The sequence below is a fragment of the Trichoderma evansii genome (genome assembly GCF_050947405.1).
Source record: "Trichoderma evansii strain SZMC 28006 chromosome Unknown GGI43scaffold_8, whole genome shotgun sequence".
Taxonomy (NCBI): Eukaryota; Fungi; Ascomycota; class Sordariomycetes; order Hypocreales; family Hypocreaceae; genus Trichoderma; species Trichoderma evansii.
The window spans coordinates 79,626-100,023 of record NW_028145198.1 but is presented as its reverse complement, the minus strand read 5'-3'; the positions used below and the strand labels follow the sequence as shown (position 1 = coordinate 100,023).

The window sequence follows — 20,398 nt, the reverse complement described above, 5'->3', positions numbered from 1 at the left end:
GCATCAGTAACTCAATACCAAGACTTATGTTTCTGCTCAAAATTGACGAGGATCAATATGCATGAGGGGACTATAGACGAATAGACTTTTGCCACGAACCAGAACACACATCCGTGGCTGCCTCTATTTACATACCACAGTCTATCTTGTCTTATTACCCTCACGCAAGTCAATTATTTTATTACGCTCCGAAACCAAAGATCTGAATTTGTAATATTTAACTTCGAAATTATAGATATATATAACAACCCGGAATGCTAGAGAACTGTAACATACTCGGAAGAGTCAATAGTTCCGTACACTCCGTGATAATCAACATAGGCCATACATAGTTTTGTCGCCATTAAAAGATAAGGATTTAATTATCCTTCTAACTGCCTTTAATTTACCTTTAAGGTACGATGTATCTCTCCTACACATCAATGCAACCACGAGTAACACGCCGCAGTGCTATGATAGCAATTACATGAGGCAATACCCAATGTATATACAAGCATGTTTCGTTATCAGTAAATGTGGAGTCAGGATACATATTGGCAAAGTTATCTCCCGTTAGGGCACAGGCCGTCGCCCTTGCATTAGGATAGCAGCCAAGGTAGAGCGAGGTAGCCAGCCACGCACTGCAGACCCCATTCTCAATTTTTTTTTTTTAATTTATTAGAGGCAATCAATACGAATACTGTAACGATGTTAAGCGTTTTAGCGCATTCCACGATCTCACGACCCCTTAATAGTGGTAACGTTTGTAAACTAAGCTTTTCACCTCCGAAGTGATGTGATATCAGCATTTACGTGTACTCATTCTTTTATTCAAGATAGATTGAGAGCCAGTTTCAATTTTCTGAGAGTTTACTCTGTTTAGAGCTTCTGTTTTGCATATCTCTTGAGATATCTCCACATGTATGCTTTTTTTTATCATCAAATTGTAGCAAGGCTCAGTCTTCACCATGAAAAGCGGAGTTTGGTCGAGACCCAACTCGACTTACATTTCTTAACCATCCTATTGAATTTGACAGGTAATTTGCATATTCACCGACATCACCAAGAAGGCGTGGCTAGACAATTTGCGTCTGCTTTACTGTCAAATATCGGTTGGAAACAAAACCATTGGTGTCTGTAGGACATGGTGGAGAATGTCTCAATCAATATGTGGCTGTGGCTTGTGATTTTGCAGCTAAGCCTGTCACTGAATTGCACAAGTTTCAGTATTCCTTTCTGCCAACTCAGAGATAAATAATCTCTGTGTTCATTGATGGGAAGATGAAATGATTCGCCCTCACGCATTAGGTTTGAGAACTTAATATGGGAAATAAAGTGGATGAAAGCCTCGTTACTGTGGTAAATACTTTGATATCTTGTTGAACAAAAATACATAAATATTGGACTTTCCTCCTCTTGATTTTCCTTTCTAAATTTATATTAAACAAATATTAAGTCAATAAAATCATACCTCAAATCTGCATTTTAACATTTTCCATTTCATCTCCTAAGATGGCAGCTAAACCTATCGAGGTACCTGTCTTGAACGACGCTTTTGATTTTGATGGAGGTGCTTCCCCACTGAATACTGCTTGGGTATGTTGGCACTTTGGTCAGATCTTCATATTATAGGTTATTAATTAGGATCAATATTAATAAAATAGGTCAAATGGAATGTGAAAAAAGGAGATGATCGCACGGAAGAGCCCCAAATTGGCGTTATATACGAACTCAAAGGCCAGCCGTAAGTATATCATCTGCCTCTTAAAGCCTAAAGTTGATGTATTGTTTTTTTTTTTTTAGCAGCATTCAAGGCATTGAGATTAAATCCTCTGCTGATGTCACAGTCTCTTGCTGGATGTGAGTACTAATTCTGAATTTAAGTAAGATCATTTAATAATTGTGTTTCAGCGACCTCACGGAAAATGGTAGCCCAAATATTACAGTTGGCGGGCCTACTGATGGCCAGCGCAAAATCGACCCCCCTCGAAGGCTTGGGTCTTACCGCATTGATTATCGCAAATTGAACGTTTGATCTTCAATTTACATTCCTAAATATCAATCTGAATAGTACTTGGAATTTCTGCGCAGCGGGACTAAATTAAAGGCCTCTGACGCTACTTCACACGCTGCTTCTTGATATTGGTTCCGGGTCCACTCGTTGACTGGAATTACTTTAGCCGTATCTAGGCGATGGAATATTTTTTGAATAATTCCCTGCGAACTCTTAGTTATTGGTCGATGTCCTATTAAACCAGAGATATTATAACTTTCATCTCGATTCTTTACGGTTCTCAAGCAGATGTCAAAGGGATAGTAGACTAACGTAGCTATAGAATGAGATATAAATCGAGAAGTGCATGAAATGATGCAAATTACCAGAAGAAATCTATGAATTTGAAACCTAGAATTAAGATGGCCTGCCGCTGTGACTATATAGACGCCAAATCCCTCATATAGTAGCCCTACATATGTCTCCGTAAAAAGCTGACAAAGTCATCAACGCCCTGGGGCTCATTAAACCAATGTCCCCCATCTTTATATTCGCGCCATTCAACCGCCATGTGGAACTGGCTTAGAAACTCTCGCAGACGAATGCCACTCTTGATGTCTATAACTTCGTCGTCATGGCAGTGTTGGAGATGAGTAGGCGATGAGACCACTTGTAGTGGCGATAATTCGCTGCTGCCAAAGTAAAGGCGCTGCATAGCAGCAAGCTGCTGGCTTAAATTTCCTTTGACGATCTCGATTTCTGACGCGGCTTGGTCGGCGAGCGGTAGCCAGCTGGAGAATCCGCAGAGGCCAGCGAATCCTCCACTACCATCGGCGAAGTATGTAGCCAATACACTAAATACAAATACTGTTAATAATACTTAAATAATGATATAGGAAATTGTATGCTCACGTTGCGAAACCTTGGCTGATTCCACTTAAAAATATCCTCCTCCTGGGAATAAGTAGCTCTTCATTTTGGATTAGCCTAGCGATGCAATCGACGCTTGATCGTAAGCCTGGTATTTGCAATTCGGCACGCTCTTGCTGGTCTTCCACACTCCACATGTCGAACCATTGTGACATTTCGATATGGAAGCGCTCAGAGCGAAGAGGCTTGGCCTGTGGGAATACCCATCGGACGGTAGGAAAGAGCGCCGGCAGCGTGCGATCTGTTTCGGACCCTGTTGCCTCGCACTCGAAAAACTCTGACGCGAATTCTTGTGCCTCGCTATCGCGGCCGTGTAACATGATGATTGTGTGAGTGTGAGAATGGCCTGTAGCAGGGCCGACAACTAATGGCGGGGAAGACATTGTTGCGTGGATAATTGGTCGAAAAATAGAATCACAAACACGCATATAGATGATTGAGTAAGAGATTGGACTGCGCAAGATAGTGCACTAACTAAAACTTATATCTTGATCCCTGATATTGGCCCACTGCAGCAAACCCTATAACTATTACTGAGTTTTGGACGCTTTAGCTTTGTCTTTTTTGACTGTATTTTGTTTATTTCTTTATTTTTATCCATTTTAAAGCCAATGTTCTTGCAAGTGAGTGAATGTGAGGACTACGTGGCACCCTGCTGCAGCGGGACTGCTTCCATGGACCTCAAAAGAAGACAAGAGTGGACTGCAAGCCATTCGATCAAGAGAAGCAAGTCTCGCATATAAGGTGCCTTAGGTACTTTTATACTTAGTCCGATTCGTAACGTCCACGACCAGAGTAATAATTCGCTATATCGCTGGATTGCCATTCCTGCTGCGCTTAGCAGACGCGGAGTATTATAGCACGTGTAAGACCAGCTTAGCTCACTTGTAGCGCGTTTGTGGCTGTTGATCCAGATGAAACCACAGGATTCTATAAGAGTATAATGTTTTATTAGCATTATGCATTAGCGCTCCTAATGTAAAAACCTGACTAACTGAACGCGAAGCAAGCTCGTTGCCTTCGTTTGTGTGAGTCATGGCCAGGTAGACTTGTCACACGCATCGGGTTACTCAATCTAGATGCTAATTTCTCCAAGTTTCCGCGATTCTCCAAGTTTCCATGAACAGCCGCAAATGATAAGTCTCCCCGCTTGTAAAATTGGTGCCTGTTTCATCCCTGTAAAGCTCCTAGGATTCATTAAACTCGAGTCCGATTGGCTCATCCGCATTTCTATCTAGTTTTACCGTTCACGAGGTTGGCGGATGCAGGGATGAAGCCAAGTGTCTGAGGTATCGTAAGAATGGATTCATATAGTAATACCGCATAGTTCCTGAGATTGGTGTCAGATTTCCCGTGTTCTTTCTCGCCTCTCGGCACTATATGGCGTGCTCTATTTTATATCTGTATCCTTTTCCCTATTCGTTCATTCGTTTTAAGTAGATTCATTCATCTCAGAATGGCTTCACGTATTCTTTTTAGAGCCGTCTCTTCATCATATTCGCCTCTAATACGACAATCAAAGTTGCCATCACATCTTCCACTCCGCCCATATCCTAGACTTTCGCCAAAGTTTGTTGCCTCTTCGCGTCTAGTACCTACATTTCGCCATGTCCGACTACAAAGTACTGCATCAGAGCCGCAGCAAAAGCAGAAGCTTCGATGGTACTGGAAACTGCTGATTACTTTGGGGATCACTGCCGGGGTGACGACAGGCGGCGTTCTCGTTGCGGATAAATACTATATGGGAGGTATCCTTTCGCGTAGCTTGCGAGCATATGCGACATTGGCCCAAGTCGGCTTCGATTACAAAATGCACACAGGCAAGAACCCCAAAGGAGCCCGCGTACCCATAGATGAGCTGCACGATCGAAATGCCAAGAGAGTTTGTGACATGATCAAGACCAACGGTGGCATGTTTTTGAAGATTGGCCAAGCCATCGCTGTACAAAGCGCCGCTCTGCCAGAAGCATACCAGCGTGAATTCAAGGATATGTTTGACGATACCACTCAGGATCCCTGGAACGATGTTCAAGCAGTTATTAGAGAAGAGTTTGGAGCCAGCGCGAGTGAAGTATTTGGCGACGGTATTGAAAGAGAGCCTAGAGCCTCCGCGTCTATAGCACAAGTTCACTACGCGAAGCTGCCGGACGGGCGGGAAGTTGCTGTCAAAGTGCAGAAAAGAAAAGTGGCACAGCAAGCATCCTGGGATCTGTGGACATTCAAGTATGTAACTTACTGTTTTCTCTGTATACAATCTCTTACGCAGTGCATTAACGGGGCATCTCAACAGAGTTCTTATGGATATAGTCGGCAGAACGACAGATATACCTATTCAAGGCCTCGGCGACTATATAATGGATAGCGTCATGCAGGAGACCGACTTTCAAAACGAAGCCGCAAACACGATACGTGCTGCGGAGTTCGTCAAATCCGATCCCAATCTGAGCGCACGTGTATATATCCCCAAACTCTACGCCGAGCTTACATCCAAACGCGTGTTGACTTCTGAGTGGATCCACGGAGCCAATTTATGGGATAAGGATATTATTACTGGCAAATATAACGCATCTGATGAAGCGAATTCGGCGTTGGGTCTCCGAGAGGCAGATATTATGACCACTGTCATTGATCTCTTCTCATCTCAAATGTTCAAATGGGGCTTTGTACATTGCGACCCCCATCCTGGCAATATATTCGTCCGACGACTCCCAACAGGGAAGCCAGAGATCGTACTAATCGATCACGGCCTCTACGTATCGCTCACAGATGACTTGCGGCGACAGTACGCTAAATTTTGGAAATCTCTTCTGATGGGCGACCAAAAGGGACTGGACGAGATATCGGCTGCTTGGGGAATGAAGACGTCTGATGCTTGGGCTGATGTGTTCATGTCTCGTGAGAAGAAGCCTGATCCGGCTGGCGAGACACCTGAAGAGCGCGCTGAGCGAATGCTTAATGAAGCCTCTGGCCTTTTTGGTGAGACTGCGCTATACCCCCGCGAGCTCATATTCCTAGAACGGAACTTGGCGCTTGTTCAGGGCAGTAACCGATTTTACGATTCTCCCGTCAATCGGCTCGGTATGATTGGTCGTTCAGCAATGCAGAACCTGCGTGATGATAGCCAAGTGACGTATGGGCAGGCTCTAAACTCACAATGGTCCATGCTTGTGCTTGATACCGTCTTCTACATTAGCCGTTGGAGACAGTATATGGGATGGGGCAAAGGCTTTGAGGCGGAGCTCAAAGAAGCCGAGGAGAGAATGGCTCAAGAGATGAAAGATTCTATATCTGGGCTTTGGGAGGTTGGCGAGGAGGCAGAGTGATGGAGACAAGAAAGCTCCTCATTGTACGAATAACGACTTTCCTTTGTTAAGCGTCTCACATTTGGCAATCAGCGTATATGTCAACTATCTATAGACAATTCCCCGTTCCGTACAGATGTATTATTATTACTCTCCAATAAAATGCTCTTATGATTCTGTAATTTCAGCTCATTCAAGACAGCTTGGTACACCATCTCAATATTGTACAGAAATACGTAAGCTGTCTCAAATTCGATGCGCTCTGTAGTAAGATAATACATGGCACACCTAATCCAGACTCACACTAGTAATGCAGGGCGAGAGGGTACCTGTTTCGGAAACGTAAGCCAGCGTCGATCCAGTAAGCCTGGGAAATAGGCTTGGAACAAGAGTTCTATTTGTGTAACTGTAATGCTTTACGAATATTGCATGAAAAAAAGAGAGATCCTACGGAGAATAAAATCTATCGCTTCATTATACAGGTAGGAAAGCTTGAATCGTGCGGGTATAGTGAGCATGTGGGTCGATGATGTGAGCAGAAAGGGGCGATTCTCCGTGTAGAACGCCAACGTGCTTTCAAGATTCATTTTGGTCATCCAGCAATATCGCTTCAGAGAGCTCTTAGAGGAGTTAATTGATTTCATAGAAGACTATCACCGAAGCAAAGAAGCATCTGTAGACGATTAACTAAGCAATGCTGTGGCAAGAAGAATGATGCGCGCATATGCTTTGAAGCGCCGCTCAATTTGCTTGCAATCAAAATTTGAATTGAAGAGATGATTGTTATAAATCCAAGTGCGCTGCTCAAAATTGACAAAAGTTTATCCCCAAATAATACATTTTTGAATTCCATTCTTCATACAACTTAGCATGGCTGCGTCAAAACTCTCAACCAAGGCCCTCGGCCGTAACGGCCCTCTTGTCTCTACACTGGGATTTGGAGCTATGGGTCTAAGTGCCTCCTATGGATTTGGCGGTTCTGACGAAGATCGTTTCAAAGTCTTGGATCGCGCCTATGACCTTGGCAGCACCTTTTGGGATACTGCTGATGTCTACGGTGACAACGAGGAGTTGATTGGTAAATGGTTTAAGCGTACAGGCAAACGTGATGACATCTTCCTCGCTACCAAGTGCGGTGGTGTATATAATGCCTCTGGAAACTTCACTATACGTTCAGATCCTGAGTATGTGTGGGAAGCTTGCGATAAGTCGCTCCAGCTGTTGGGCGTATCGCACATTGATCTGTTCTATCTCCATCGACTCGATAAGGAAACTCCTGTTGAGTTGACAATCGGTGCCTTGGCAAAATTAAAAGAGTTGGTTCACTTTGTATGTCCAGTGTTTATTGAATTAGGCTGACAAATGCGACGTGTAATAGAGAAGGCAAAATCCGACATCTCGGACTCTGCGAAGTATCTGCAGAAACACTTCGACGTGCTCATGCCGTCCATCCAATCACAGCCATTCAAGTTGAATACAGTCCTTTTTCTGTAGACATTGAAAACTCTCAAGTCAATCTTCTTAGCACTGCAAGAGAGCTCGGCATTGCTGTTGTGGCCTACAGCCCTCTCGGACGAGGCATGCTGACAGGAGAGATCAAATCGCCCGACGATTTTGCCGATGACGATTTCCGAAAGTATCTTCCACGCTTCTCGAAGGAAAATTTCCCGAAGAACCTGGCATTGGTGGAAAAGCTTAGCCTTATTGCCGCGAGCAAGGGTATCACATCGGGGCAGCTGACCTTGGCGTGGCTACTTGCGCAAGGAGATGATATCTTTCCTATCCCTGGGTGAGCAATTTTTTCCATCTACTAGCCAATCAATAATTCTATACACCGACTGGATTAGCTGACAATAAGTAGCACCAAGAAGATCAAATATTTGGAACAGAACATAGGAGCCGCCAATGTCACGCTCACTAAGAATGAAGAGGCGGAGATTCGCAAAGCAATTGATGAGACAGAGGTCATTGGAGGCCGATACTCAGACGAGTAAGTCTTGGATTGCGCCTTTTTTTCATGTTCATTCTATTCTAACAATATTCATAGGATGTCAGGCCATTTATTTGCTGATACGCCTGCTCTTTGAACATGGATTGCTAATACAAAAAGCAAAGAATAATAGTAGTAGTGTCTACACCTATACTATCCAATATTTAATGCAATTCCAATGGTCCATTCTCCCAAAAAAAAATTTTGAAGCTACTGTGTATATGTAAATACATTGTCTACTTGAGGTCTAGTCACTTACATGATGCTTATCAATTTTGGTCAAAATATTTGTGATCCTTGTAAATTTTGAAAATATTAAATAGATCCGAACCTTATTTCCATTCAGAGTAATATGCCACAAATTAACAACCGGCACTTCTCTCTCTTCCTAGTTTCCCATGCGACCCTTGACGCCCCGTCAGACCAGAGATGGGCATATTTGGATGGTGGATCACGGTCATTCACGGAGATAGTTGAACGATCCAAACTCCGCTAGGAGATGTATGCGGAGTTTTAAACAAAGTCATAGCGGGTGTAACTAGTCTACCCATCCCGTTGTTATAAGATTTTCCCTATGAATTGAGTTTTACACTTCTTACTTTTTTTATTCTTGTTCATTTTGCATTCTGATTACTTTCAAATTCACAGCCATCACTTTTAGCCGGACTTTTATTACTATTGTGACTCTTGGACAGTGTGCTCTCGCATTATCTCCGGCTTTTCGTCTTTATCCCATTGGACATCTCAATTAGTGTAGGATTAACTTTCTCTTAACAACTTATTCACCTTTGCTTATTTGATCGAAAAGTGGAGCTTCTAGAGGCCTATGCTCACCACATCACTCTTTCAGAACTGACTGCTCACCACATCAATTTCTACGAAACGCCAATTGATTTGATGTTCGCCTGGTTTCACACGAAGGAATAGCTGCCATCATCAAATCCCCGCGCCGTTTCTTCTTGGCATGCTACATGTTGAATGTTGATGACGACATCTGCATATTTTCCGATATGGAAGATGTTGGAACCATAACGACATATACCGAAAGGGCAGTTGAGGAGCAGCAGCTTGATCAAGATGAGAGTGAGCTGGACTTGGAACAGCACAAAGCCCCAGAATCACGAAAGTCGGCACCACAAAAAATAAAGACTTCCGAAAAGAGGCGTATTCAGAATCGCGCAGCACAAAAGACTTATCGTTAGTATAAGGCTTCATTCTGGACGCGTTGTATGAGCGGCAAAAATTCCGCTAATAAGTTGAAACATGTAGGAGAGAAGCAGAAAAGAAGACTGCAGGCTTTAGAGTTATATGCTAAGTCTCATACGGCTATTGCTCAAGATGCAACACCCTTCTCAACCCCAACATCCGTCGTTGGCCAAGATGTAGCCGGCATGCTGGCCATGGATTCGCCAATCATGGGCCTATCGGATTTATTACAACACCACAATCTCCCAACCCCTGAAATTGGCATGAATGATCTTGTAAGCTGCGACCCAAGTCTCAATGCGGCTCCTTCACATCACCCGGCTAGTGGATCTATCCCGATATACCAATACGTACCGAGCAGTAATTTGCAAGTGGATAATGCTCTAAATTCCAGCAAATCATTTCAAGACGACTTGTTTTCATCATCAACAAATAGGCTGGCATCTATTCCGGGCTCGGAAGTTATTACTCCAGAGAGTAGCCTTAGCTCATCCTTCGCGCAGCAAAGCCATGTGCGAACACGAAGCGACGGCGCACTTAACAATGAATCCCGTAATGACAGCGAAGCGGATAGCATACTTGCGCAGTTTCTCTTGCAGGATGATATTACTCTAAGTAAAGGACTGCTCAGAGATATCCAGCAAAACAAGGTAACTTTAAGAGACTTACTAAGGCTGGGCCTTCATTCACTGAAGGGCAAGTCACCTAGCACACCAGGGAGCGTGAGAGTGACTGAGAACTCATTGCAACAACATGCATATCGTAAGCCTACAGCTATTGACTCTATAGATGCTATAATTATTATTAACCAATGAACGATTAGTACAACTCCCCGACCTCCACACCAATACGATCCGCGTTACACAAATGTCTTTTGTGGCTGCGGTTTTACACAATGCTTCTATGCTTGGCATAACGGCATCCGAGATTTTTGCACACGATGCCGAGTCTTACTTTTACACCACTAGAGGCGCATCGGACTCAGCAGAACAGGTCATCCAACAGCCCGCACTAAATAACATTAAAGAACATTTGAAACCTACTCAAAATCAACTCACACATCGCCATCACCCTTATATAGACACTCTCCCATTTCGAGTTTTCCGCGAACGACTAATAGCACTGATTCACGCTCAACCGCCTATAATCAATATGCCAGAGCTCTGCCATGATTTACAGAGCGATGGGGTCATATGCTGGGGATCCCGTGCTGGGGCTGGGACAGGACATTCTGGCGCTCCATGGGACATTCGAAGCTGGGAAGTGCGGCCATGGTTTCTGAAAAAGTGGTGGATGTTGACAGAAGGCGCTGATGGCGAGATGTATCAGCAGGCAAGATGGTGGTGTGAGATGAGAGGCGAGGATATGCCGGCTGTTTGGTGATGGGCTGATAGAAGCTTCACGATCTATCTATAATACCTCATCATCTCCCTTAGTTCTCAAGGCCTATCTTAGCTGTTCACATTATCAGGCTACTTTTGGTCTTATTGCAGGGCCCCCAAAAAGTCCCACCAGCCGTATTACTCAAAAGCATTGCGCATTTCGTGGTAGGCCATTAAGCTTTACAAGACTGAGGTAAAAGAAAAAGCGAGTAGAAAGGTTAAAGGTTATAGCATTTCCCTTGTCTATTATGCAGAAAGGTCAGATTCTAGAAGGGAGCTCTCTCCAACAATTCTTACAGCAGCTATTATTCATAGGTTGGCAGCCTGGCTCTTTAGACGATAATATTTGCACTTTGAGTCACATTATTTAGTTAAGAAAGCTATTTGCTAGCATGACATATCCGGAACAATCCGAACAATCCTTTATCATAAACAAAAACTTCATGGCTTAGCAAAGAAGCCGAACAGCTACTCTAATCATAAAATTCACTCCGGTGTTCTAATTCTCTAATAGCATTGTGAAGTGGGTCCCAGCTCGTCAATCGAAATATACAGTATTTGATCAGCGAGAATCAACGCGGAATTTGTCAAGTTTCACGGGGATTTATCTTAAATTTGCCCTTAGTAGGCCCATCAACAGCAAAGCAGAAAGCAGGTTTACCATTGCCACACAAAGAATAATTAGCAGTGTACCAAATCCACTTGGGCCCTGAAGTATATTTTCAATGATGCGAAAGAATCCCAGGACCTCCTTTGGCATAGCTGCTGTGGCGTTGTTCTGCGTAGCACGCAAGTGTTGAGGCATAATCTGGTTGGCAAGTTACACTCGCACTGGAAACCTGGCTATGCATGACCCAGAGATGGTCTTGGCGTCTGCAGTGGGAACTGCGGTCGGATTTGAGGTACTCAAAAGGTCACCGTGCTATGTGGTCTTCCAATAATACACTGTGGCATCATGGAACTACTGGCGGAGGTGGTTAACGTATGTTGTAAATAGCACGACTAGAGCAAGCGGCTTGCTTCATCGGCTATCCGGAGGGTTTGGGTTAGTCGAAAAGCAGAGAAATACCATCATATTAGGCAAAAGAGAAGAAAGCCGCATAGCCAAGTAGCTGTCATTCGGGACAAGAAGAATCGAATTATCACATCCCCTATGAAATCCTCTTTAGCTTTATCTTGCTAGATGTATCTTAGCATCAGCTCATTAAATTCGCAGTAGAGGCGTCATGCTTATAGTAGAACAATTTGGCAGGCGAAAATATCTATACTATCCCTCTGAAGAGAGCCCTATTCATTTATGCATAATCTTGATTCACGTTTTTAGGTTCCTATTCTATATATGTATGTTTATATGACGCCTCCGAGTGGTTTAGAGCTGTTGCTGAGCTTGGTTGGTGATAATAGGGTGCCCATGTGAACAAAGCAGTTTCGACAAAGATGCTCGAAGCCTTGAGCTGGTCCGCGTGGAGTGGCTACAAGGACTTCAACACCAAGATGGGCCTCGTCGCCAAACACACCGAAGAAAAGAAGCTGTACCATTCCCCTACGGCTACCCAAGTTGTCGTGTCGATGGCACTCGTCAAGACGAGACAAGTCAATACCAAGGACGACGGAACGCTACATAATAGCATCAGGAAATACCGCGTGTACGATCTTGCGCTGTCGACTATTCATCATTACGAGCGCTACCCAAACCAAATAGGTAGCTTCAATCGGGGGGCTGTTGAAGAGTAAAGTGGCTACTACCCTTTCACTCCATGTGTGCAAAATGCTTGGAGTATGGATGATTTTTTTGGGGAATTATTATCCAGCACCCCCGTTTCGTTATCCAGCACCCCGGCTGTTGCTAATATCACAAAATTGTAGCTATTTTAATATTACTTCTGCTACTTCTGCTACTTCTACTACTTCTACTCCTTCTACCACTTCTACTACTTCTAGTAGTTAAATATTCTTGTTATGTGTGCTGACTTCCTTGTTAAATCACGGCCGGGGTGCTGGATACTGAAACTGGGACGTTGAATAATATTTCCCTTTTTTCCCAGGTGGCCAGAAATGGGTGAAGAAATTGCACAGTTGTAAGTGACTCGACTTGGAATATTCTGTGAGTCACTACGTCATAACTAGCGGCCGTCCAATTTACATGTGCCCGGCAAGCAAGACGAGAATCACAACACCAATGATGGGCGAGTCATAGAAAAGACTCAGAGCATGTTGCAAAATATCTTTTATAACTAAATGCACTCATATCCAGCTCCATTATCGATCTGCAAATTGTTTATCTGGGGGTTCTCGCAGCTTTCAAGCTCAATTGCACCATGGACTGCCCCTCCATGCCCCACCATGGAGCTGCGTAGCTGTCGGATAAACCCGCCGATCTTCGGATCGAGATGGTCAAAATCGCAAAGAAAAAAAAAAGTCTCGTCTACTTTTTGTTTTCCTCGAAGTCAGCGAAACAAGACGAGAAATATCCAATTGACGTAGCCCGCCATGTCAATTCGCACTCTCAGAATCGGTACATATTTCCCCTCGCATTCAAAACACCATTATCTTCTTCTGGTTCCCTCTTCTACAAAAATGCAGCTAATCTAACCTATTAATCGCAGGCCTCATCCCCGGTGACGGCATCGGCAAGGAAGTTATCCCCGCCGGTCGCCGCATCCTCGAAGCCCTCCCCGCCTCTCTCAAGCTCAAGTTCGACTTCGTCGACCTCAAGGCCGGCTTCGAGGCCTTTGAGCAGACCGGCTCTGCCCTGCCCGACGCCACCGTCGATGTGCTGCGCAACGAGTGCCAGGGCGCTCTCTTCGGCGCCGTCAGCTCGCCCACCCACGCCGTCAAGGGCTATTCGTCGCCCATTGTCGCCCTGCGCAAGCGCCTCGACCTCTACGCCAATGTTCGCCCCGTCAAGACCGTCATGAACGCCGCCAAGCCCATTGACATGGTCATCGTGCGCGAGAACACCGAGGATCTGTACGTCAAGCAGGAGACCACTCGCGACACCCCCGAGGGCAAGGTCGCCGAGGCCATCAAGCGCATCTCCGAGAAGGCCTCGTTCCGCATTGCCGCCATGGCTGGTGACATTGCGCTGCGCCGCCAGAAGATCCGCGAGAGCACCCCCAGCATCCACAGCAAGCCCCTCGTCACCATCACCCACAAGTCCAACGTTCTGTCTCAAACCGATGGTCTGTTCCGCACCGTCTCCAAGCAAGCCCTGTCCGATCCCAAGTATGCCTCCGTCGCCGTTGAAGAGCAAATCGTCGACTCCATGGTCTACAAGCTGTTCCGCCAACCCGAAGATTACGACGTCATCGTTGCCCCTAACCTGTACGGCGATATCCTTTCCGACGGTGCTGCCGCCCTTGTTGGAAGTCTTGGTCTCGTTCCTAGTGCCAACGTCGGCGAGGGCTTTGCCATTGGTGAGCCTTGCCACGGCAGCGCCCCTGACATCCAGGGCAAGAACATTGCCAACCCCATTGCCACCCTGCGAAGCGCTGCTCTGATGCTTGAGTTCCTTGAGGAGCCCGAGGCTGCTGCCAAGATTTACGCTGCTGTTGATGCCAACTTGGAGGAGGGCAAGCTGCTGAGCCCTGACCTGGGTGGAAAGGCCACTACTGATGAGGTCGTTGAGGATATCCTGAGACGCCTATAAACGGTGCCGCTTACTAGAAACAACAATGAATAAAGTAAAAATTGGCGTGCAAATGCATAGAACTATTATTATGGAAATATTACTCAGAATTTTGTTATCCAGCACCCCAGCTGTTGCTACTGTCCCTACTGCCTCTACTACCTTTACTGCTTTAAGTATTATCTAGTGGTTGAATATTTTATATGTGTGCTGACTGCCTTGTCAAATTACGGCTAGGGTGCTGTATAATGAAACTGGGATGCTAAATAATATTTCTCTAGTTATAATATTTCCTGTTCTATTATTTCTCGCTTTTAAGGTACATGTGAGCAGCTTAATATACACCAGCGATGACATATAATGTTGATAGTGAATGCAAATAATTGAACTGCAAATTGATCCTACCGCATCGTATGTGCCTCCAAATTACTTTTCATGTGCATGCCTTCTATCGCTTCTGAGAATCTTGCGCGGGCTCAGCAATTAAGCCAAGTAGTCTGAAAATTCTGAGCACTGCTGGCTCTGCTGGCTTTGGCTTGTGACAGCCGAGAAACTCATTTTAAAAAGTACATGCCTTTCAGAGAACACCTGCTCGCCTCACTCTCAGGTACAGCTGGCTGGCAGTAACATACACCGCCCTCCACTGGATATTTAATTCAAGATCGCCATAGCAAAGTCAGATCAAATTATTCTTCTTATTTCGTTAATCCTCCATTTCAATTATCTTCTATCTGGTTACTCACCTTTGCTTTCATCGCTTAACTTGATGAGTGTTACAAACATCTACAATCCTACCAAACTCTATTCACTTTCTTCCATCTCCAATAGCGACTTGATTATTTATCAAACTCCACACTTGACCTAATTCACTGTATATACTTCTACATATTCACTATTCACCGTATGACTAGAAAATATAAGCTAACAATGACATAGATATCGCTTAGGGTGGTTCCAAGGATGGAGCTGACACCAGCGCCTCCTCAACCGCCGCCCCTGCGAACTCAGCAGCTTCCCTCGCCGTGCCAATCTCCCCAGTCTACTGATGTCTACTTAGAGAAACTTGATTCGAGTGATACTCAAGTCGATAAACCGGAACATTATAACGATTCCAACCCTACTAGCGAAGATCATGATACTTTAGACCCAGTATTCCACTTGATACCCCCCGTCCAAGAGGCGCTCAGCATGGAGCGCTCTCTATTTGTGGAAGAGAATGAGACTGTTGTGGAAGATGGCCAGGTCGCGGTGGATAATATCGACAGAGCGATGAATCTCGATATGGAGGATAGCCCTGCCATGAACAACAGTTACATTGTAGAGAATGGCTATGCAATGGAAGGTGACAGCACCATTGATCAGCGACGTCAAATGCTAGATGCACCTGAAGCTGAGATGAACAACGATGAGGACACTCTGCCGTCAGTAGACGATATCTTTGACCAAGAGATGGCCAATCTTCATTTACAAAAATCTGGAGAGCTTGAAGGCGACGACGCAGATGTCGCCGAAGAAGATGAAGGTTCTGACTACGAAGATGACAGCAGTGCCTCTTCTGATAATGACTCGGAACACGAACCTTCACAGTCAAATCGCACTTCAGCTCCAGCAGAAAAAACGCAAAAGCCTCGAAGAAAACCTGCACAGACTGCACGAGAATATGTTGCTCGTCTCCATGAAAAAGAAGATCAAAAAACTGCTCGAAAATTGAAGCAGGAAGAAAAAAAGCAAGGTGCAAAACGTCCACGCAAGCGTAAGCTCATTGCAAGCGATATGGGGCCTTCCAAGGCTCTCAAGACTGCAAACGGGAATTCCTACTTCTTGTCTAACGGCCTCTCTTCATCTGCTAATGATGTTCCGCTACTTCCTGCGGAGTCTATTAAGGCCAGCACTCATGCGGATCAACTGGCTCAACTCAAAGCCAGCATACCCAAAAATTGCGATACTAGGCGCAAGTCAACCCAAGAACAGGATCTGAATGAGGCTATAAAAATCTTTGGCTATAAAAAGGTTGAAGCCGATGACGGCAATTGGAGACTGAAAGGTATGAAGACGGCAATGCGCTGTCATCAAATAACTGCCGTAGCCTGGATGGTTAAGAGAGAGTTGGCTCGGATGGGACCGTTCGGTGGGCTTTTGGCTGATGCGATGGGTATGGGCAAGACAATCATGAGTCTTGCCTGTATTATTGGTAATCCAGCCAATGATGAGCATATAACCAAATTTTGCAGGGCGACTCTTGTAGTTGTGCCGAGCAAAACAGTCGCCCTACAGTGGCAAGCAGAAGCTCGTGTAAGGAGGTTGAAGCAACCTGGCAAGCAAAGCCCAATAAGCTGACTGAGTATACAGAGACATTACAGTGAGCCATACAACCATATGGCTATCACCTACGACCGGCAACGCGAAGACTTACACGAAGCGTGCACACAAAGTCTTATTGTGTGAGTGGCGATTGTATAGGATCCTGTGAACTTGAGATCTAATGCAAAACAGGATTGTCACGTATAAGGAGCTAATATTACAGTACCCAGACAGTATGACTCTTAAACTGCTTGCTGAAAAGTATGGCACTGACGATATATCTTATTACCGCGAGCTGGACAAGATCGTGGGTCCTTTGTTTCGCATCAACTGGTACAGAATTATTCTAGATGAAGCACATGCAATTAAAAACGCCGAAAGTCGCAGTATGTTACGATTCTCCCTGATAAAATTGAGAGTTATGCGAGCTACTAATAAGTTTTCTTTACCGCTAGCATGCAAAGCTTGTTGCGCACTCTTTGGAAAGTATCGATGGGCATTATCTGGTACACCCCTTTCGAACAGCTCTCTCGGTACGTGTATCAATCCAAGTCATTGCATGGAGACATTATTTTTTAACGTTTGCAGAGATGTATCCCTACATGAAATTTATCCAATGTGATTGGACAGATAATCTTAAGGACTTTCGCTCGATGTTCTTCGTATTGGTGCATCTAAGACTTAACTATCAATAAAGAGGACGGAGCTAACTATCCCAGGGTGAACCAAACGCCGAATTTGAGGCATTGATCAGCCTTATCATGTACCGACGGTGAGCTTCCGTTTCGATGATAAACTCACATATACACCATAGCTAATGAAAATCCAGGACAATGGACGATTCCTTTTTTGGCAGGCAAATCATTAGCCTCCCAGAGCGGAAAGAAACAGATCTTTGGATAACTATGTCGGCTGAGGAGCATTGCGTGGTCAGGTAAGTCGAAAATTTGAAGCATTATCTTTTGTCTTCAATAGTATAACTAATTCTGATCGCTTACTCTATCTTGTTAGTGCCGTGAGCGAACATTATATAAAATTGCAAGTTGGCGCTGAATCGGGCACACTTTCAGAGAGAGATTTGAAAGATATAAACGATGCGAAAGCTGAAGATGGCATGGAAGAGCAGCGAAACAACAAAAACCGCCGCCGAAAGTCAACACCCAAAGAGGGCTCACCACCAAAGGCATCGTATTGGCTTACACGTGCCAGCCAAGTGAGACAGCGCCAATCAACATCCCATGTGTTCTTCATTGAACCATTTTTTCGCCAGAACTTCTCTGTAGAAGAGCTGGATGCATTGAGAAACAGCTTAACGGAAGTCAAAAACAAGCGAACGATTTTAGAACAGATGCAGCTCGGTATGAAAGCAGATGAGGGGATTTCAAAATACAGCAAAGGGCTAGAGATACTCCAAGGGCGAGATGAAACCTACTTGGGCAAGTATTTTAATATGAAGCCTCTCTTGAATATCCTTGGAGGGGAGTGCAGTACGAGAGATGTTACCTGTCTCCTCTGTAATACAGCAAAGCCGCCAGTGGACCCGATATTCTCATCTATGGTAAGTTAAATGTAAAATGAAATCGAAATATGCACATTTCATGCTAACAACGGAAAAGTGTCCGCATGTTTTCTGTTCAGGGTGCCTGGTCAAGGCTTTTGTCAAAGCCGACGGTGAAGGTAGAAGGGTTGTAAGTGCAACTATTCGTCTTCTGTTTACAATCAATGATGATTAATGCGTTACTCTAGGATTGTCCGTACGAAGGGTGTGGACAGAAACTCGCATCAGGAGATGATGTGGAGACTACACAAAAAATAATTAAAGATGCCGAGGAGAAGAAACATCGCGAACCTGGAAGGGACAGCTGTAATGCTTCTGCGCATCTGGATGATGATCGAAATGGTTTCTTCATCGCCAGTACATTCCGTGAAGATATCCCGATACTGCCGAGCACAAAGCTAACAGCAGCTATGGCGGTTGTTCTTACATGGATGCATGAAGCACCTGATGACAAGATTCTCAGTAAGTTTGCAGAGCCTGGAATTGTTTTCGTACTATGAATACTAATTGTCTTTCTCTCCTCTTTCACAGTTTTCACCCAGTTTATTGGTACAGCGAAGATGCTGGGGCTTATGCTTCAGACTTTGAACATTGGATTTGTGTACTATTACGGTGGTCTCGCACAGTCGCAGAAGACCAGAGCCTTGGAAGCGATTAAAAATAAAGACTATATAAAAGTGATGGTGAGCTTAATTCAGTGCTATCTACAGAGTTTCATTAACATTTGGTTCAATTTCTCTAACTCCATTGCTTTGCGTAGGTTTCCACTCTCAAGAGCGGTGGCCAATCGCTGAATCTCACCGTCGCCAACCGAGTTATTATAATCGATCCATGGTGGAACAAGACAGCCGAACAGCAGGCTTTTGGGCGAGTTGTAAGAATTGGTCAAGAGAAAGTGACTCATCTCGTCAACATCAAGACCGAGGAGCCCATCGATAGACGTATCTATAGTCTCCAAACGATGAAGGCTAGAGATGTGGACCGTACTCTACAGGATGATGGTCATACGCCCCAGACTCCGAGCGAGATTGAGCTCCAAAAAGCCTTTTTGCGCAAAAGGGAAGAAAAGGAAAAGAAGATGGCTGCTAAAGCCAGAGCGAACCAGAAAGCCGCGGCAAAGAATGCGAAAAAAAAGAATGTTTGAGACGGGCTTGGTCATAACGAATATCGATGCTTTTCGATATTTGTTTTTTTCCTCTCTGAGAATTGAGAAAATCACGAACACGGTATTTTTAGGTATCTACGGATATGGGATGGATATATGAGATGAGATTTATGACGTTATTTGGCGATATTTACTTACGTCGCTATTTGATACCTGGGCCAGTTATAGGCATTTGAGATTTGGGATATCATGGTTGTTTTCTTTTTTATTGTCTCTATGGAGAGACTATCAGAATGGCTGCTTACAGGCCGGATTGCCTAATTTGCTTGATCGATTACCAAGGAGATCTCTTTTATCAACATTGCTCTACTTTAGTTCCTTATTCAAAATTACTTTATTTCTTTTCAGTCTGGGTGTACCCCGGCGATTTTACCATTGACACTACTTAAACTTTTAAGAGACGACGTAATAATAGGGAAATATTATTCAGCCTCCCAGTTTTATTATCTAGCGCCCCGGCCGTGATTTAACAAGGCAGCCAGCACACGTAAAAAAATATTCAACTACTAGATAATACTTAAAGCAGTAGAGGCAGTAGAGACAGTAGAGACAGCTGGGTTGCTGGATAATAAAATTGGGATGCTGAATAATATTTCCTCTTAACTATATACACGCAAGTCTATTACTACGCACACTGTTATCATACTACAAATTGTTGTAATGGGTACATCTTGTTTTCACTTGTGCTGTTACTGCCATAAAATTTACCGGTATTTCTATCCTACGGCTGCTGCTACCGCTCATATTTCTTCTGCTGACATAACCTTTTATGGCTTTAATGCTTGTACTCCTATTCTTTTGTGTATCTTCATTTTGCGGTCCCTTATTTTTTATGTTCTCCTTGTCTAGGTACATATCGACGTTATAACGCATCATAAACTGGCATCGCTGGATATGAAATGGGATATTAAGCTCACGAATGGCTGTAAGAAAAATATAATTTGTCTCTAGCAATTAATTGTCG

At 44.4% G+C, this 20,398-nt stretch overlaps 8 protein-coding genes across 8 annotated transcripts; 7 read left to right on the top strand and 1 right to left on the bottom strand.

The window, feature by feature from the left end:
- Positions 1-1,280: 1,280 nt before the first annotated feature.
- GGI43DRAFT_433607 (uncharacterized protein) lies at positions 1,281-2,205 on the top strand. Its single transcript, XM_083209775.1, has 4 exons — positions 1,281-1,575; positions 1,644-1,723; positions 1,783-1,839; positions 1,891-2,205. Exons 1-4 carry the CDS (start codon positions 1,492-1,494, stop codon positions 2,012-2,014), a joined length of 345 nt encoding a protein of 114 aa, XP_083061123.1. The 5' UTR covers positions 1,281-1,491; the 3' UTR covers positions 2,015-2,205.
- A 239-nt stretch (positions 2,206-2,444) lies between these two features.
- Positions 2,445-3,285, bottom strand: GGI43DRAFT_422370 (alpha/beta hydrolase; the record flags this gene model as incomplete). The annotated part of the gene is made up of 2 exons (XM_083208100.1): positions 2,445-2,826; positions 2,885-3,285. The coding sequence occupies 2 exons, from the start codon at positions 3,283-3,285 to the stop codon at positions 2,445-2,447; spliced, it is 783 nt and encodes a 260-aa protein (XP_083061122.1).
- Positions 3,286-4,017: 732 nt separating this feature from the next.
- Positions 4,018-6,386, top strand: GGI43DRAFT_403024 (ABC1 kinase family protein). Its single transcript, XM_083205746.1, has 2 exons — positions 4,018-5,125; positions 5,193-6,386. Exons 1-2 carry the CDS (start codon positions 4,359-4,361, stop codon positions 6,223-6,225), a joined length of 1,800 nt encoding a protein of 599 aa, XP_083061121.1. The 5' UTR covers positions 4,018-4,358; the 3' UTR covers positions 6,226-6,386.
- A 688-nt stretch (positions 6,387-7,074) lies between these two features.
- Positions 7,075-8,291, top strand: GGI43DRAFT_422368 (NADP-dependent oxidoreductase domain-containing protein; the record flags this gene model as incomplete). Its single annotated transcript, XM_083208099.1, has 4 exons — positions 7,075-7,520; positions 7,583-7,993; positions 8,066-8,194; positions 8,252-8,291. 4 exons carry the CDS (start codon positions 7,075-7,077, stop codon positions 8,289-8,291), a joined length of 1,026 nt encoding a protein of 341 aa, XP_083061120.1.
- Positions 8,292-9,204: 913 nt separating this feature from the next.
- GGI43DRAFT_422367 (bZIP transcription factor) lies at positions 9,205-10,783 on the top strand (the record flags this gene model as incomplete). Its single annotated transcript, XM_083208098.1, has 3 exons — positions 9,205-9,391; positions 9,464-10,162; positions 10,224-10,783. 3 exons carry the CDS (start codon positions 9,205-9,207, stop codon positions 10,781-10,783), a joined length of 1,446 nt encoding a protein of 481 aa, XP_083061119.1.
- Positions 10,784-12,074: 1,291 nt separating this feature from the next.
- Positions 12,075-12,612, top strand: GGI43DRAFT_403022 (uncharacterized protein). Its single transcript, XM_083205745.1, has one exon. It carries the CDS (start codon positions 12,220-12,222, stop codon positions 12,514-12,516), a length of 297 nt encoding a protein of 98 aa, XP_083061118.1. The 5' UTR covers positions 12,075-12,219; the 3' UTR covers positions 12,517-12,612.
- A 618-nt stretch (positions 12,613-13,230) lies between these two features.
- On the top strand, positions 13,231-14,805 carry GGI43DRAFT_403021 (homoisocitrate dehydrogenase). The gene is made up of 2 exons (XM_083205744.1): positions 13,231-13,297; positions 13,389-14,805. The coding sequence occupies exons 1-2, from the start codon at positions 13,273-13,275 to the stop codon at positions 14,429-14,431; spliced, it is 1,068 nt and encodes a 355-aa protein (XP_083061117.1). The 5' UTR covers positions 13,231-13,272; the 3' UTR covers positions 14,432-14,805.
- Positions 14,806-15,370: 565 nt separating this feature from the next.
- GGI43DRAFT_433599 (SNF2 family N-terminal domain-containing protein) lies at positions 15,371-19,700 on the top strand (the record flags this gene model as incomplete). Its single annotated transcript, XM_083209774.1, has 12 exons — positions 15,371-16,702; positions 16,760-16,851; positions 16,904-17,097; positions 17,167-17,244; positions 17,300-17,373; positions 17,431-17,483; positions 17,541-17,645; positions 17,723-18,269; positions 18,328-18,399; positions 18,458-18,731; positions 18,801-18,952; positions 19,030-19,700. The coding sequence occupies 12 exons, from the start codon at positions 15,371-15,373 to the stop codon at positions 19,411-19,413; spliced, it is 3,357 nt and encodes a 1,118-aa protein (XP_083061116.1). The 3' UTR covers positions 19,414-19,700.
- Positions 19,701-20,398: the final 698 nt, after the last annotated feature.

Excerpts from the sequence above, each read along its gene's own strand:
- GGI43DRAFT_403022 (XM_083205745.1), top strand. The coding sequence starts at position 12,220 with ATGCTCGAAGCCTTGAGCTGGTCCGCGTGGAGTGGCTACAAGGACTTC.
- GGI43DRAFT_403021 (XM_083205744.1), top strand. The coding sequence starts at position 13,273 with ATGTCAATTCGCACTCTCAGAATCG. Across the intron at positions 13,298-13,388 it reads AATTCGCACTCTCAGAATCG|GCCTCATCCCCGGTGACGGC; the intron begins GTACATATTTCC and ends TATTAATCGCAG.
- GGI43DRAFT_433607 (XM_083209775.1), top strand. The coding sequence starts at position 1,492 with ATGGCAGCTAAACCTATCGAGGTACCTGTCTTGAACGACGCTTTTGAT. Across the intron at positions 1,576-1,643 it reads CCCCACTGAATACTGCTTGG|GTCAAATGGAATGTGAAAAA; the intron begins GTATGTTGGCAC and ends TTAATAAAATAG. Across the intron at positions 1,840-1,890 it reads GTCACAGTCTCTTGCTGGAT|CGACCTCACGGAAAATGGTA; the intron begins GTGAGTACTAAT and ends ATTGTGTTTCAG.
- GGI43DRAFT_403024 (XM_083205746.1), top strand. The coding sequence starts at position 4,359 with ATGGCTTCACGTATTCTTTTTAGAGCCGTCTCTTCATCATATTCGCCT. Across the intron at positions 5,126-5,192 it reads TGGGATCTGTGGACATTCAA|AGTTCTTATGGATATAGTCG; the intron begins GTATGTAACTTA and ends GCATCTCAACAG.